We start from the raw sequence: 17,408 nt of genomic DNA on the forward strand, positions 1-17,408 counted from the left end.
TTAATGTGAAAAGGTATTCCAATATGTTAAAATCCAAGAAACTTGCACAGCAGGTGCTTCAAAAACATTGCAAATGACCGACTTCCGGTTTTTGAAACCAATTACGGACTCGGACTTTGGAAAACCATGGTAATTTTCCGGATTTCGTTTACAATGTCATATTTCACCCCCAAACACTGTTTAATTATACATGCAGTTATCGTTCCTTGAGTTTCAAACGTTCTTGACATATTCTTCCGCAAGCGTTTGCATAGATATTTATGATTTTTTTTTAAAACAAAACATTTTTAATATTATTAATTTATCTTCTAAAAAGTATTTGGTGAGTATTCATTAATGAAATGAATTTCAACAAGCGAGGAATGTTTACGTACTTATCATGTTTATAGATCGGTTAAAACTTGAACCAAAACGAATATTACGTAATGGAAATTTAGGCAATAGCAATACACCGGAGTGCCCTTAAGGTCATGCGCTGTAAACATAATACGTGATACAGTTATTTCAAATAAAAATTTAAGATATACAATGTTACTAAATGGCCAGGTGCCTGATTATAAACGTTATAGTCAAATGACTTAAAATATTTATGACCGAATGCGATTTGATGAGTTGCGGAAATGATTATATAGAATATACTAGATACAATTGAGAATGAAAATGGGAAATGTGTCAAAAGACAACAACTCGACAAAGAACAGGTCTGGACAGCCAAAGGCCATGCACTAATTAGTCTTCATCACATCGAGAAAATTCAAAACACATAGGCGACATCACGGTTTAGAGACTTATTAAAGTTCCTAAGCCCATTTTGTAGTCTGAATTCTTAGTATTCGTATTTTCATTTGATATAGTCGTGCTGATCATATATTAAAGGTGTACAGTATTCTCTGCTTTCAAAATCTTTCTATTTGGATCCTTGTTTTCTCACTGCAGCATTTTAGGAAGATTGTGTTGAATATTTTGACATATATAGTATATACTTGTATTTGATACACTTGAAATTCTATGATTTTGTTTATATATTTAGAATATGGATGGTTATAATAAATTTAAAAAATCATAGCTCTAAGAAATGAAATTATTATTCGATTTTATCTCTTAGTCTGTCTGTCACCCGTATCTGTATATTATGACCTGATGGAGTTCTTTGAGATCATGCTAATAATAATAATAATAATATAAAACATTTAGTCTAAACTACACACGAAAAGGAGAAGCTGATTTTTTTTTTTGACAACTTGAAATCTTACAGGAAAACCAACGGTCTAATACATAAAAATATTGAGTAACGAGAAACAATATACATGTATGATTCAGAACAACAAACGACAACCACTGAACAATATGCTTCCGACTTCTTACATTTGGTCTCTGGTGAAGAGTTGACTTATTGCCAATCATGCAACATCTTCTGTTGTTTCTTTTTGCAGATTCTTGAAGACTAATTGTTGAATCTATATGTCTTTTTGTTGTTTGTCCATCTTCAATTTTGTTTTTGGTAGGGGTGAACAGCTGGGACATCGAGTACCCCACCCTTTTCATATATGTTGTTTATCAAAAATATATACCTACCTTGTTATATATCAATTATCAAAAATAAGACCTATAAATATATTTGAATATTTTTCATCTTCTGGTACATTAGTATAGATTTTTTTGTCCCGCTCATCATCACGTTCATTGTTATTAAGCAACGTAGTAGCGCAATAATATAACCTTCCTTTTCAATAAATTCGTCTAATTTTAAACACTTTCTTCGTATTGCCCCCTTTTATATGAAAGACATTCAATTCCAAAATACAATACATGTAAAAGACGTTTGGTCAGATCATAGATGGTATAACATCTATGATCAGATAAATTTAATATCACCCTAGAGAGTAACACTTTCACTGATTTTAACATGTTCAATAACAATTAAAAACTAATTACAAGTTACATTGCCGTTCCCTCTTCAAGGACACTGTCATACTGGAATTTCTCTAAATAATTGTTATCATGTTTTAGTATACAAACCCTTGAATGTTAAATAGGTGCAAATATCAAAATGGTTGGATTTATTGCATCTATCACTGGCATCAGTGGAAAGACCACATCAGAATAAATAGAGTTTATTTGGTTTGACAAATAACTGATGCATTTACGACTGTGGTTTAACCGCATCAAAAATAAATACGGACATCTGATTAACTTCAGATACTTATGATATTATCAAGCAAGTGATAATATCAACCTATTGATACTTAAAATTGAATCTGAATTTCTCACCCTTTTCATATATCATAGAGCATGTAAAAGTGACCTATTACAGCGGCTTATCCCTACCACTAATTATATAGTAAGTGCCTGCCCCCTCCCCCTAGAAGAGAAAACAGCGCACAGCCTCAGTAGTAAAAGAATAGTACATATATAATGATTTTTTTTGCATATGGAAATTTTATACAGTCTTGTTAAAAATTGATTGTTATTTTTAACATCTCATTTGAAAAAACTTCATGTTGTTTTATCGGCATATATTACATTCTTTGTGTGACCAAAATTTAATTTTTCCGTTAATCTGAATGAAACATGTGGCATGCTTAAATCCGAAAGAACTTCAAAACCTAACAGACAAGAAATAACGTAACATTTACAGATCTGCAAGTAAATACGCTGTTTTGTAAATATTCTTATCAGATATTAATGTCCAGGATCTCTGCATGGTTAAAGTCTAATTAGATGGAATTCCAACGGTAAAGATAATTTGTTAAATGTAACACGATATCCTTTTAAGTCTGTTCGAATTCTTTTGAACTGTGAAGTAAATCAATGTGATAAATCACACACCCTAGTAGGAAACATTGGAGCTGGAAAACGCGCGTTTTCTTTCTTAACATGAGAGTATTGTTCAATCAAAAGTGTTATTTTGAAATTTTTCATTTCAAATTATTCTTAATTATGATGGTTTGCGTAAAACGATCAACAGCACCAAGCTTAGACAATCAATTCCAACGAAATGACAATATGGATGGAGAAGAGGTAAGCATGTTTAACTTTAATTTGATCTTTCAAAGTTTATATTAAAGAAGTCGGGAATGACTTTTCCAATTAAAAAAAAGAAGTGGTTCATAAAAATAATTCTAATTCGTGGTCAGATAAAAAAAAAAAAATGTTATCAATGTCTACACGAACTGTTAAATTATTATTTTTCCAAGACCAGTAACAATCTCAAGATTTGATGTAATTGACAGGTATTATTATCTAAGTTACATACAAATTGAGGTATACGAAGGTAGCCATTAATTTTGAAATTCTTTAAACTGTGAGTTCATCGAGTTTGCACGGACAGATTTCAATCAATATTGATAAAAGTTCAGTCATTAAAAACGATATCTATTTTATGAATTAAGAGTTAATTAAAATGTGTTTCCTACATGCTGATTCTAATTTGATGTTTAAACTATCCAATGTGTTAGAAGATCTTAAAAGGACGTTGTGAGGTAAACTTGACTGACCGCATAATTATAGACTAAAGCTTAATGTCATGTGTCGCATGATTTGTTTACTTATATAGATACTGTTTATTAACTTTTTTATTTATTGAATATATATTTATGCCCCACCTACGATAGTAGAGGGGCATTATATTTTCTGGTCTGTGGCTCCGTACGTTCGTTCGTCCGTCCGTCCATTCGTTCGTTCGTTCGTTCGTTCGTCCGCAGGTTAAAGTTTTTGGTAAAGGTAGTTTTTGATGAAGCTGAAGTCCAATCAACTTGAAACTTAAAATTGAGAATGGAAATGGGGAATGTGTCAAAGAGACAACAACCCGACCGTAGAAAAAAACAACAGCAGAAGGTCACCAACAGGTCTTCAATGTAGCGAGAAATTCCCGCACATTAGTACACTTGTTGCTTATGATATGATATTTCTAATTTTAAAGCCAAATTAGACTTTTGACCCCAATTTTACGGTCCACTGAACATAGAAAATGAAAGTGTGAGTTTCAGGTTAAAGTTTTTGGTCAAGGTTGTTTTTGATGAAGATGAAGTCTAATCCACTTGAAACTTAGTACACTTGATGCTTATGATTATGACCTTTTTAATTCTAAAGCCAAATTAAATTTTTGACCCAATTTCACGGTCCATGGAACATGGAAAATAATAGTGCCAGTGGGGGCATCCGTGTACTTTGGACACATTCTTGTTTTTTTTTTATGTTTGAACTAACCGATAAGAACAACAGAAACATTGGAAATTCTAAAATATAGAACTCACAATTAATATATTTCTTTAGCTCAAATTGCCGCAATGATCTATATGATTATAATTCTTGATTATTGCTAATCGAATATGCATGTTTGGGTGTGTTACGTTTGTACGGAATTAGAAATTAACGGACATTACATTTTCGCGAGAGAAAAATAGAGTTGCGTGAGTTTTACAGATAAATTTAAAAAGAATGTAAATGCAACTCGTATTAGACCTTTTACTGAGCCGATGCTGATTAAAATCACAAAAATATTTTACCTTACAGTGTGTAAATGTCAAATATATAGATATAGAAAAATGTGGTGTGAGTGCCAATGAGACAACTCTCCATCCAAACAACAACTTAAAAATAAAAAAAGGTAAACAATTATAGGTCAATGTACGGTCTTCAACACGGAGCCTCGGCTCACACAGAACAACAAGCTACATTGTATAAAGGGTCCTAAAATGGTCTTTTGTGGATAGTTGTCTCATTGCCAATCATACCACATCTTCTTTTTTATATAGTGTAAAACCATTCAAACGGGAAAACCTACGTTGTCTATATAAAAAAAAAAACGAGAAACGAGAAACACGTATAAATAACATAAACAAACAAGAACTACTGTACATCAGATTCCTGACTTTTGCATAGGTACTTTTTCTTTACTTTAAATCTGTAGTACTGGAAATTTACTTTTAATATTTAGTACTATTTCTTTACTTTAGAACTATTGTAATATTTAGGTACTTTTATTTTTCAGTACTTGAGTAGAATACAATGATATACAGACTTAGAGCGATAGAGAGTTACTCTCAGATCCGTTCTTAGTGTCTTTTTGTTGTCGGAATGTACAAGTACTCAGCCACGTTAACTCTGTGTTTTTGTTTAATGCTTTTCTACTTGTATTCATCTGATAAGTTAAGCCTCATTCAACTGATTGTTATTATAGTTCGTTCCCTATGTTGTACTGTTACACCACTGTCCACTGTCCCAAGTTAGGGAGCGGATCCCGCTAACATATTTAATTCAGTGTTTGTCGTTTGTTGATATATTTGTTATTCTCGACTCCTAGATTAAGAATTGAACGATGGACAGTTATGGCGTGATTTTTTCTTGCTACCTGATTTGAAGATATTACGAGACGTGATTCATAATCAAAAAGTTTATTGATTGGTTAGGACAATCCAAACCAAGTAAATGTCCTTCAATCCCGTAGAGTATCGTATTTGTCCTCTCTATTTTAGCAATTAGATTTTACACAGATAACCTTTATCAATAAATAGTCGAATCTTCTGGATTAAAAAAACAACGTTAAACGATACTACTTCATAGTGTGACCTCTCGTGTGTTGTAAAATTTGTTGATTGATGCACGTGGCTATTCTAGTAAATGAACTAATCTACAAAGCGAGAGCACTTTCCATTTTCATCAGCTAAGAGTCGAATAGCCTTTTCGAAAGGCTAACGCTTGTTCATTTTGTTGTTCATTTATTCTTTTTGCCTGGAGAAGTGTAAACCCTAGTTTCGTCATAATTTCTAAATTTAGTAATAAAACATTCAGAAATATACACTTCAAGTCAAATATAAATGGATAATTAATATTAATAAAAAAAAAAATGATTTCTCGTATGCAATAATACCTTTGACATTGATCTGTTTACACCTTATATATTAGTAGAACATTAGTATTTTTTCTATCATAGATACAGATTACACAGAAAAGAAAAGAAAACAAAGTGAACAAGACAAAACCAGACCTGAATTGAAAAAGCAGAAGAAAGGCAAAAAAGGTACGCTATTGTACAGTTGTTGTTACAGTGTCATTTGGAGGAGCAATGACGATTTTGTTCAATGCCGTTACCGGTGGCAATCATTAACACTGTTTGTTATTACAAAAAAACCGGACATATTTTAGTTTGTTTGAATATTAAAATTGTTCATAGGGGGAGGGGGTTGGCATATGGTATATTTCTTATAGAATTGTTTTAGTTCAACTGATTTCTAAGTATTTTTAATAAGTAAGTCAAACACGTTGTCTTTGCTTGCTCATATTACTGTGAAAACTAAATATTTTTCTTCATTTCAAATCAAATATTTTTCTTCATTTCAAATCAAATATTTTTCATTTGAGCAAATCATCTGGACGTTTTATTAGCAAACTCAACATGGAATCGGTAATTGACTACTTTATAATATTTATTTGTTTTTCTTTGATCATCAACCAGCAACATTTAAGGTCGAAATCAATCGTTGTTTTTTTTTTTTGTATTTTTAGGAAATACGAAGAACATGACAACTAGACGCACCATATATAGCTCATATGTATATGGCTATATATGTCAAAAGAAACAATATCTGCCAAAAGAAACAGATATTGTATTCTATAATACAGGAATTAATAGAAATCATTTTCTTTTTTGAGTTGATTTGTTATATACATGAGTTATCATATTTGTTGTGGCTATTTTACCTAGCAGTTGAAAACATATGGTTTCAACAGCAACAGTACAATTATGTTTTATTCAAAATAATGTGCATGCTTTATTATGTAATTTTCAAGAATTTAAATATTTCTACCTGTGCTGTACTGACATTAAATAGTTTGTAGTTATGTTTTCTCTTGAAAAAACATTGATTTCTATCTCGTTTACTTTCCTTTAATTTGGTGGATTCACGAATACGTGATAGCGTGATCACCCCGAGTGAGAGACGTCCTAGGTTGGAACCCGGCTGGATGAAAACAGAGATTTTATAATCTGTATTTGTTGCTTCTCCGCTTAGCACGCAGCATGAAGGAGTTTGATTAAAGGATTGATTGGCTCGAAGTGATAATGCTATGACCGTTTCTGTGGACTGTTATCTTTTGAACAACATGACGGTTGTCACTTGTGAAGCAGTATTTTCTTCCCTTTCGGAGTTGCAGAGATGACCCCCAGCTTTTGGTGGGATTCGTGTAGCTTGTAGGTTTTAATTTCTTTGACGTTTTTTCTTCACTATTGTTTGTCTTTTCTGTTGTAGCCATGGCGTTAGTTTACTTTCGATTTATGAGTTTGAATGTCCCTCTGGTATCTTTTACTCCTCCTTTATGAATTAGCTTGTTAAAAATCCGACTCAGCGTGTGGTTCAAGTGAAAAGTAAAAGTTATTTTTCATGTTACCTTAACTTGTTCTTGTCCTGAATATGCATATTTATTTACCGCTGGACAGTGCGAAACCAACATAATCACCAAGATTCATCTTTTATTTCGTATTTGAATGTTTCAAAGTCATTTAAAGACTTGTACATGTTCATTAGTTAGTGTTAATTATGACCTTCAAATCTTAGGCCCGCTATCTAACTCTGCAAAATAATTTAAAGCAGTATTTTCACTAGCTTGACTTGTTTGCAATAATAATAAAAAACTCAGTCGAAAAATGCATTGAGAATCGCACTTCTTTTCCATGCTTCACCTGATAAATGTTCGTAATTTTTATATTCAAGATTGGCGTTTTTAGACGGAAAGTAAATCTTTGCAAAATGCTGTAGGAATGGATAAAGACACATAATGGGGACATTTCCCCATTCTGTGTATATTGTTTATTTCTTCGACATAGAAAATGACCAATTACACAGCCTGTTTTAAAGATTATTTTCATGTGGGGAAATTTCCCCAATATTGTTTAGTGTTCACGTATGTGTTGTCTTCCTGTATGGATGTTTCCCACTACTTGTAATTTAACGGGGAAATTTCCCCATATCGTATTCTTTTATCACCATATTGAAAGTCATATTTAATTTGGGGATATTTCCCCACTTTATTCATGATGTTAATTACAATTACTTACACACACTTCTTAAACTTGAAATTATATTTGAGGAAAAGTGGGGATATTTCCCCAGTCTAAAGGTCTTTTTATTCTGGGGATATTTCCCCATTTTCATTTTTTTTAATTCATTATGAGCATAGATGAGGAATAATTTCAATGTTTACATTTTAATGTATGTTATAGCAAGGAGTTTCATCATTCTTTGTTCCTGCATGAATATAAAGTTAACATCAGGTGTTATTCTGAATAAATGTTTACTAATTTTTTGCAACTGAATTGCCTTGCCTTCTTCAAATAAAGATGTTTTTTACAATAAACGTTGACAATCTTTTTGTTTACCGAATTTGAAACCACACTAAAAAGAGAATAAAATAGATATTCTCTTTTTCAAATAGAACGCGTTCAATGTGATTTTGTGTATTGCTCTTTTAACATAGATAGTGTACTTATTTTACTACTGTGGAATCATTATTGTACGTGGAATACCGATTTCTGGGATTTCGTAGGAATTGGTTAACCAATAAATTAAATGTTCAAAGAAGCACTTATCAATAGGTTTGCATGCAGATTTCACAGTACCAATTAATCCATAATCACGATAATACAATATCTTTTTTCTCAAACGAAAATTGGTACTTTAAATTAGTTTTCACGAGAATAAAGAATTCACAGAATGCATCGAGTTTCTTTTTTTATATAAAAAAAAATGATTATTCACTTTTATTTATTCAATTAGAAGTTACACAGTGCATCATATGTAGATATAAACTGTACAAATCAGTTACAAACAAGTCAAAATATGAGACACTACACACATCATTGCACATATACCCTTAAGAGTATTTGCTATTGCTGAAAATATGTTTAAAAAAATATTGCAATAACTAATATATCTAGCTTTGACAGCATTTAAAAATAATAGTGAACGAATAGTTGTCGTCGATTAAATATATATAGTAATAGAAGTTTAGTTCAAGTGCATTTTTTTCCGATTGGATGCATATCATAGGGTTCTCTACTGGATCTGTATAAGTTTAATCCATTGATGTCTTGGTTTAAACTAATGTCGTTAATTGTCGTTAATACTGATTTCTTAATAAACCTTTCCTGATAAAATCACATGTTATAACATCGTTATGACTAAAAAAGGTTACTCTTTAGACAACAGAGACACAGACTAGTAGCCATGTCGAAATATAGATATTTCCTAAAGGCATTTAAAAAAAACCAACTTACATCTAAAAAAATGAGTCCTATTGTTTGATGTACAACTTGTTTGTAATGAAAATAATGAATATGCCAGAAAACAATATATGTCAAATACGAATATCATATCATGTTGTTACTTACCTGTTGTTGTCATTGTAAACAAAATCAAAGCTATCAATTCATACTGTTTCATAGATATATTGCAATTTTTTTTTCAGCACAAATGCATCCATGCAGGTGTGAATATAGAAGAAGGTTGGAATATTGGGGTTCTAAATTAATTGCAAACAAAACCAGACAAGAATTACTTAGAGAACTTGAATCAGAATTAAAGGAGATTAGAAAAGACCTGGAATTAAATAAAACAACACTATCGTCTAGCATTCGCAAGCGTACATCTGCTCCAGATAAACGGAAATCATCGGAGAGGATGGGATTAGCCGGAGCTGCTTTTATTTGTATAGTCGTTGGCCTCGTCGTAATGATTGATGTACTCACCATAGTGAAGTTCTTAACGAATTCAATAACATTTTGGAATTACAAGAAAATGAAAAGAGAAAAAGTTAAGGATAAAGAGAAACGAGTAATGAAAAAAACGATTTCAAAATAATAAATGGAATAATGAAATCCCAGAATCTACTGCGTAGAAAAAAAATTATCGCTTCAAGCAAAAAGCAAAAGATAATGTGTGCTTTAGGAATAACATCAATCCTGTTATTTATAGAAAATGATAGATTCTTATATTGTTTGATACATGAATTAAAAAAATGTTTCGTTTTTCGTGTTGTTGTTTGCAGAAGTAACTTTAAAATTTGCTTTTGACACAAGATAATCTTGCATCTTTTAAAAATATTTATTGTATCTTTACGTATTTTTCAATAACTCCCAGTAATTTCATTTCAAATAAAAGTATGCGTTACATCTTCCAAGTGGTACAGTAGAAATGACGAGTTCGTTGATCGTTATGGAATATATAACTTTTCACAGAAAAGAGCGGATATGTTGCAATTGTCCTAACTACAATTCCATCACTTTCCCCCATAATGTGACCTGGACATCTGTCTATACGCCTCACTTCCCCTTTACTCCAGATGTATTTGGATAGCGGCCTTTTGTTTTTAAGAAGCCTGCCACCTAATCCCGAAGTCTTTAATCGTGTCCCTAATCATTGTATGCCCGTAATCATTTAATGTATACATTAATTATAACTACCATTTTTAAACGTTCTGGTGTTTCAATGTGGATATGTTTTGGCGAATGAAACTTTTACTACAAAGGGGGATGTAAAAGCAGATTTGTTTGGGCGATTTTGGAACTTTAAGGACTTTTGGACGAAATTGACAGTTTTTGGAATTAGAAACGGTTGAGGATGGACAATTTTTAAAAGTGTTACACATAAATACAGTATTGACAGAACAATACTATTAATTTTTTTGAATTTAGATATTATTTGAATATAACATTGTTTTGATACAAAATGTTTCTTCACACAAGAGGTGCAAAAAATACCAGATAAACAGTCAAACTTATTTTTTTTTAAATAAACTGACAATGCCATGGCAAAAAATGAAAAAGACTAACAGACAAATAATATTACACAAGAAACAACATAGAAAACTAAAGACTGCGCAACACGAACCCCACCAAAAACTGGGGGTGATCCCAGGTGCCCCGGGAGGCAAGCAGATCCTGCTCCACATGTGGCACCCGTTGTGTTGCTGATGTTATCGCATACTCGCAGCACCTTTTACGAAAAAGTTTTCCCGATTTTTTTTTATCTCTTTTTCATTCACTGAAAAATATTTAAACAACGAGGCTTGACCATGTAACTTATGTAGTGTAAGTAACAGTCATTACGCCTTTAAATTCTTTGAAGACATTTATCATTAGTTTTATTGCAATTATGTAAGAAAAGAGCAACGTAAGATGATTCAGTTGGATGTACGTGTGTTAGAAACTGCGGCAATATTTGCAAATACATTTTTGCACTAACAAATTAAAAAAACCCAGAGCAAAATATATTTTTATGCACAGGTTTTATTATTCAATGTATGTTCTGGTACTAGAATTGGTACTTTAAATATTTAAAATGCAAACATTTATACGATGGAAGTGGATAGTTGTTTAATGGCTTTTTTCATTGATCCTGAATTTGATTTCCGAATTGTAAGTGTTTTGGTAACTAAACCTTTAAGTATTTCAAACACCATTAAAGAATCCAAGAATTTGCAAAACCTATAATCGCTGTTTAAGTGGATTTGAAGTGGAAACAAAACAAAAAAAAACGAATTACTTTAAATTTCTGTTTCCCTATACAAATTATTGCTTTGAAAAGAATAGGCGAAATATCATTCAAACACAGGGTTTGGTTCAAGACGGCCATGAAATTAACATTTCTGTCATCAGGTTTTGCAATAGCTTGATATATAGCTAGATGATCAGAATGGAGCAAAACTCTAAATCATTTAGGTGGAGAATGGACAAACTTCTTTTCGGTTTATCATTTTACACATCCTGTTTTTTTTTTGTTTTTTTTTAACAAATTGCAGTGTTTTGGTTATAAGTTTGAATATATAACAATGTCTAATATAATCTTAGATAAATCAAAATAATTTTAAAAGTGTGATCATGTACAACTATAGTATTACATGATTAGAATGAATTAAAACCCTTTGGTGGACTAGAGCGGTGTTCTGCTCTTTGGTCGGAATTTGGTCTCTTTGATGTATTCCCCCTTTCCGTTCTCTATTCATTGTAATGCATGATAAATGTGTTTTGTGCAAAAGTCATAAGGAAACACAAAGATTTTATAGTAAAATAACCTGATGGTGTCAATTTTGACAAAACATAGTTATTAAAGTGTTGTGACAGATGCTTATGAAACCCCAATGAGTTATATGCAAAAATGTTAAATTCTTGATAAAACCATGAAGTGCTGTTATTGAAATAGGCTTTATAAGGATATTTTTCAAGGTTAATAATAGCAGTTCAATATCAATTAATTGCAGTTTTCAACATTTTCTTTCCTTTGTCTTCGTACGTGTCGTTGACATCTTTTGTCTGACTGCATATGTCTGTGATACATGTTAGCGCATTGCATTTACACCAATATTTACAAAAAAAAGTCTTTTATTTGCGCCACATGGTTATATTTCATTTGCTCCAAAAGATAAAAAAAACCAGCATTTCCGCAATTGTACAGGTAACATATCCAGGAAATTCATTGCTACATCGTGAATAAGATAGTTATGAAGAGTATTCCCCCATAGTAAATAAGTAAGCTTATTCTCATTTTAAAAAATAAGACCGAGAGTCACTTAGGCTAAAATTATGTAGTGTTCACATGTTGGAGTAGACAACACAGACATTGTCAAGTCTGAGTCAAACACGCTGTAAGTCTTCTTTTCATATTTATCATGTCGGGCTGTTATAGTCGACGATACGATATATTTTTTCTCGATATTGAAGACCGTACGGTTGCCTATAACTTCTTTCATCCACTTCATTTGAACTTTGGTTGTAAGGTTTACTTATTTCTGTATAGAGGAAATAGGTCTGTACATTTTTTTTATGACCACACATATAACCCAGTGTCATGGAAACATCCGAGCCGTTGTTTACAAGTCTTGTGTCAGAACAAACGGTGTTTGAAAAATATATCTGCTCACTAATGAACTATCTGTTCTAGGCAAATGATTAATCGAAATTTAATTATGACGTCAAACTTTCTTTGTTTCAACTAAGGTTTCTGATAGTGACGTCATTAAAGAGGCGACTCTACCTCATGACGTGTGACATAAAGAACACAACGTTCTGCAAATCTTTGAAAAGGAAGGTCCTATAAACATTTGAGAAAAAGATTTAACCAATATAACGCGTGTATTACGATTTATCATCCTTCCCTACCGCTATATCAGCTTCCTCAACATATCTGTAAAACTCGTATCCAGTTAGCACGTGCAAGTGAGGAGACATTATCAAGTGAGCAGGACTTATCAACAAATTCTCCCAACATATTGCCTTGTATTGTAATGGTGATAAGTCACCAAATGTATTCTTTTAATAAAACAAATTACACTTGCAGTACCTATTTTACAATTGACCATTTCTTTTTTCCTAAAATTACTTTACATTCTGAAACGAGATGTTAATAAAACGGTGTCGACGGCAGTCTTGATAAGTTCTGCCGGGACTACTTTTTTTAGAACTGAACTATTTGACCTGATTTGAACTATTGATCTGACCTGTATCGAGATCAATCTATCGATACAAATGTCAACAATGCGGGGGTGGCAGTTTAAATTATTAAAAAAACTTATAGTGAATATCAAAATCACAGTAAAATTAATAAAAAAAATTGATTGATTAAATGCACATATTATATACACTCTACATTGAACGTTCCATTTTAAATAAAAAATGGCAAAAACAAATCTACAGCAACACAACAACCCCCTTTCTAACAAGTCTAAAGTCTTATTTTCGTCTGCTAAAACAAAACAAAACAAAACAAACATACAAAATGGCTACTGAGAAAGATGATGCTTTTGAAGACCAATCAAACAGACATTTTTTACATCAATTTGGGGGAAATTCAGCACATGAAAGTCAAAGTCAAAGTGATGATGCAATATGGGAATCAGAAGAAGACACAAATGAACTCTTAAGTGAAATGGATAGCCCATGCTGTAATTATTGGGACTTTTCAAAACCTAGATCAGTTGAGCGGTATAAAAATCTCCCGGTAAACATCCAATCCAATCAAATTACACAAAAACAACAAGATGATAATGTACACTTAGAAAAAGAAAATGAATATATCGCAGCAAAAAATGTAAACAAAAAACAAGCAACCACTACATCAACAGACCATCAAAGATTCAGAGATGTGACAGACGCTGAATTAGAATCATTCATAAAAGAACAAGAAAGCAAAAATACCAGCAGAAAAACCAAATCTGATCTCAACATCTTTCAATCTTATTTGAAAACTAAACATAATGATACCAGAAAAATTGATGAAATCCCTCCACATGAACTGGACCGCTTATTAGGTTTCTTTTTTATGAGTGCCACAAAAGAAAAACAAACCAATGGCACAATGGAGTACGAACCAACATCGTTGAAATCCATCCAACAAAGTATCAGTCGGTATCTAAAAGACAGCAACTACCAATGCAACATTATTACGGATGATGAATTTTATAAAAGCAGACAAACGTTGAGTGCAAAATTTAAAAATTTGAAGTCTCTTGGATTGGGAAATAAACCAAATGCTGCTGACCCGTTAACAGACGATGACATTAATAAGTTCTACTCTAAAAATATAATGGGTGCAACAAGTCCGCGCTCTCTAATGAATACAATATATATAAATAACAACTACCACTTCGGTCTACGGGGGGTTACAGAACATTACAATTTATGTTGGGGTAACATAACATTGAAGGTGGACACAAATGGAGATGAATATCTCCAGTATTGTCGCGAACGTCAAACAAAAACAAGACAGGGTGACAACCTTTCCAATTTACGGAAGACAGGACCAATTGCAATGGAGAATAAAAATGACCACTCTAGATGTCCAGTATTCGCATACAAACTTTACAGACAGAAAAGACCAGAAACAATGAAAAAAGATGATTCCCCATTTTATATACAAGCCACAACATTCCAAATCGATAATTATGGCACAAAATTACTGTGGTATAAAGGTCAAAGGCTCGGTACAAAATCAATTTCAAAAATAATAAAAAATATGGCAATCGAAGCACTGCCTAATAATGACAAGAGGCTCACAGGTCACAGCGCAAGGAAAGGGTCGATACAAAAACAAAAAGATGCAGGAGTGCAGGACACTGAAATTGTTCAAAGGACTGGACATAAAAATGTGAACAGTCTCTTATCATATTCAAAAACTAGCTTAGAGCAGCAGAAAAAAACTTCATTGATGTTATCAACAAATAATCCAAAAATATCAAACAGTAAAACACATACTATTACTAAACCTGTAGAAACAATAACACAGTCTCAGTCAGCAGAAATTATTAGTAACAGTAACAGTAATCAGTCGATCTATCATGGGAATTTTAATTTTCCTAACGTGCATCCTGCAATGAGTGGTCTTTTTACAAATGCAACTTTTCATGGTGGACATTTTAACTTTACTTTTAACAATGGAACATCATCCGATCAGCAACCCTCTAATAAGAACAACTTGAACAAAGTGAACAAACGAAAACGTACTTGTATTATTGACAGTGATAGTGATAGCGATAACTAAAACCGAAATCATTCATCAACATTTGATTTTACTATTTTATGCAAACTGATAATTTAAAATGCTTTGTTTAATCTGAAATTAAAGTGATGTTCACCTTACTTTGTTTTCCTTGATAATCAATAAGTATGTCTAAGTTGTCAGGTTTTCTATTGATACATGTACATGTATAAAAATATCAGTTCAAGTATTAAACAATGTGAAAACTGGTGTAAATCATAATTATATTGGCTATGAATGTACATTGATCATTCACATGAGATAGACTCAAGTAGGCAAAATATTAATTGATGAATACATGTACATGTTCAACATGTTTAGATTCCATTAATAGTATATAACTGTTTCAGTGTAACTAAGTTAGGATTTGAACCTAAGACATTCTCATAGAGATGCTCTGACTCCTGAGCTACCTAGTTGAATACACTGAAAGAATATATACATTTTTTCAAGAATCATAAACATGACATATCTTATCAATTATTCTCAAAGTTACCAAACGAATGATACAAAAAAAAGTCAAGTATATCAATGTAAATGGACTAACAGTATGCAGCGATGAGCGAAGCAATATTGAAAAAACATTCCAAAATTTTAGGTGATATGGTTGTTTTTGTTCCTCAGTAATGAAAATACCCCCGGGAAATATGTTTTTCAATGATGACATTAAGGCAAAGCACATTTAGGAAATAGTACTACTCAATAACTTGAACCAAATACCGTCCCAATGCAATTTGGTGGAAAAGTCGGAATGTAAATGACACCTACCTTCCATGTCTTCTCACTTACAAATGGCGGGTACAAGGTGCGAGATGTCGATCGTATCATACAAAAAGGTCAATTTACCAATATCCGTCTTTCTTAAATTAACTTCTCCTTAACGAATAACGACAACTAAATATTTAAGTACTCTCAGACTTAATACAAACAACATTTTGATGCGATATTTCTGGAATTTGTTTTGTGAAGCGTATGCTTAAAAGTTGTTCGGCAGTTAGCGAGTAGGTATTTTCTTCTTCTGGTGATATGAATTACTTTTGTTTTTCAATCTTTCATTAAGCCTTGTTTCTTTTTCTTTTTGTATCATCTTCAAATATTATATACCCATATATGAATTAGCATGTACAAAAAACATTTTTCTTCATGTAGTTAATGGGAATATTTTACCCTGCGTATTTTGGCCGCAAGGTGTTCAGCGGTTTAATATGTCGATGACGTGTGTTGCCTAGTAACAACAAAGACACTCCGGTAATAAGAATTCCCGCAAAATTATTAAAAAAAGGAAATTTTGCTTAAAAACATTGATTTGAAAGATGATAAAAATGTTATCTAAATGTGGATTGTATAGATATTGAAAAATATCAGCCCACTCGACAGAATATGAAGCTAAATGGCTCGTTCGCTACGCTCACTCGACATTTAGCTTCATATTCTGGCTCGTGGGCTGATATTATTCTATATCTATATATCCACACCCAGATAACATGTACATCACCGATACTACTCTCAACAGTGTAAAGTGTTTTAATTTTAGTTCAGCCGACTAATTTTGGAGGAATATGTCGTACTAAGCAATCACAAACTGTGTTTCCAATTTTTCATTATATTAACAGTTTCCTTTTTTTTTAAACTGTTACCTGTATTTACCTGTATTATTGGCGCAAATGAAAGATTTTTTTGGTGCAAACAAAATCTAAATAGCGCAGACGCAAAGCACCGATGCATATATATGTGAAAATATATATAGGTAAGTAACATACTCATCACAATTGTCTCTATTGTTTTCAGAAAGGTTGCTTGGAAAACAATAAAAGGCCAGGATGCTTCATTTTTCTTCTTCTTATTTTCAATTGTTATACTCCTTTCAAACAAACATTTACT

General features: G+C 32.1%; 1 protein-coding gene across 1 annotated transcript; it reads left to right on the forward strand.

Moving 5' to 3' along the window:
• The first annotated feature begins 13,271 nt into the window (after positions 1-13,271).
• Positions 13,272-15,530, forward strand: LOC134697768 (uncharacterized). The gene has a single exon (XM_063560055.1). The coding sequence runs from the start codon at positions 13,617-13,619 to the stop codon at positions 15,528-15,530; it is 1,914 nt and encodes a 637-aa protein (XP_063416125.1). The 5' UTR covers positions 13,272-13,616.
• Positions 15,531-17,408: the final 1,878 nt, after the last annotated feature.

Source organism: Mytilus trossulus, chromosome 14 (assembly GCF_036588685.1).
Source record: "Mytilus trossulus isolate FHL-02 chromosome 14, PNRI_Mtr1.1.1.hap1, whole genome shotgun sequence".
In the NCBI taxonomy this organism is placed as follows: Eukaryota; Metazoa; Mollusca; class Bivalvia; order Mytilida; family Mytilidae; genus Mytilus; species Mytilus trossulus.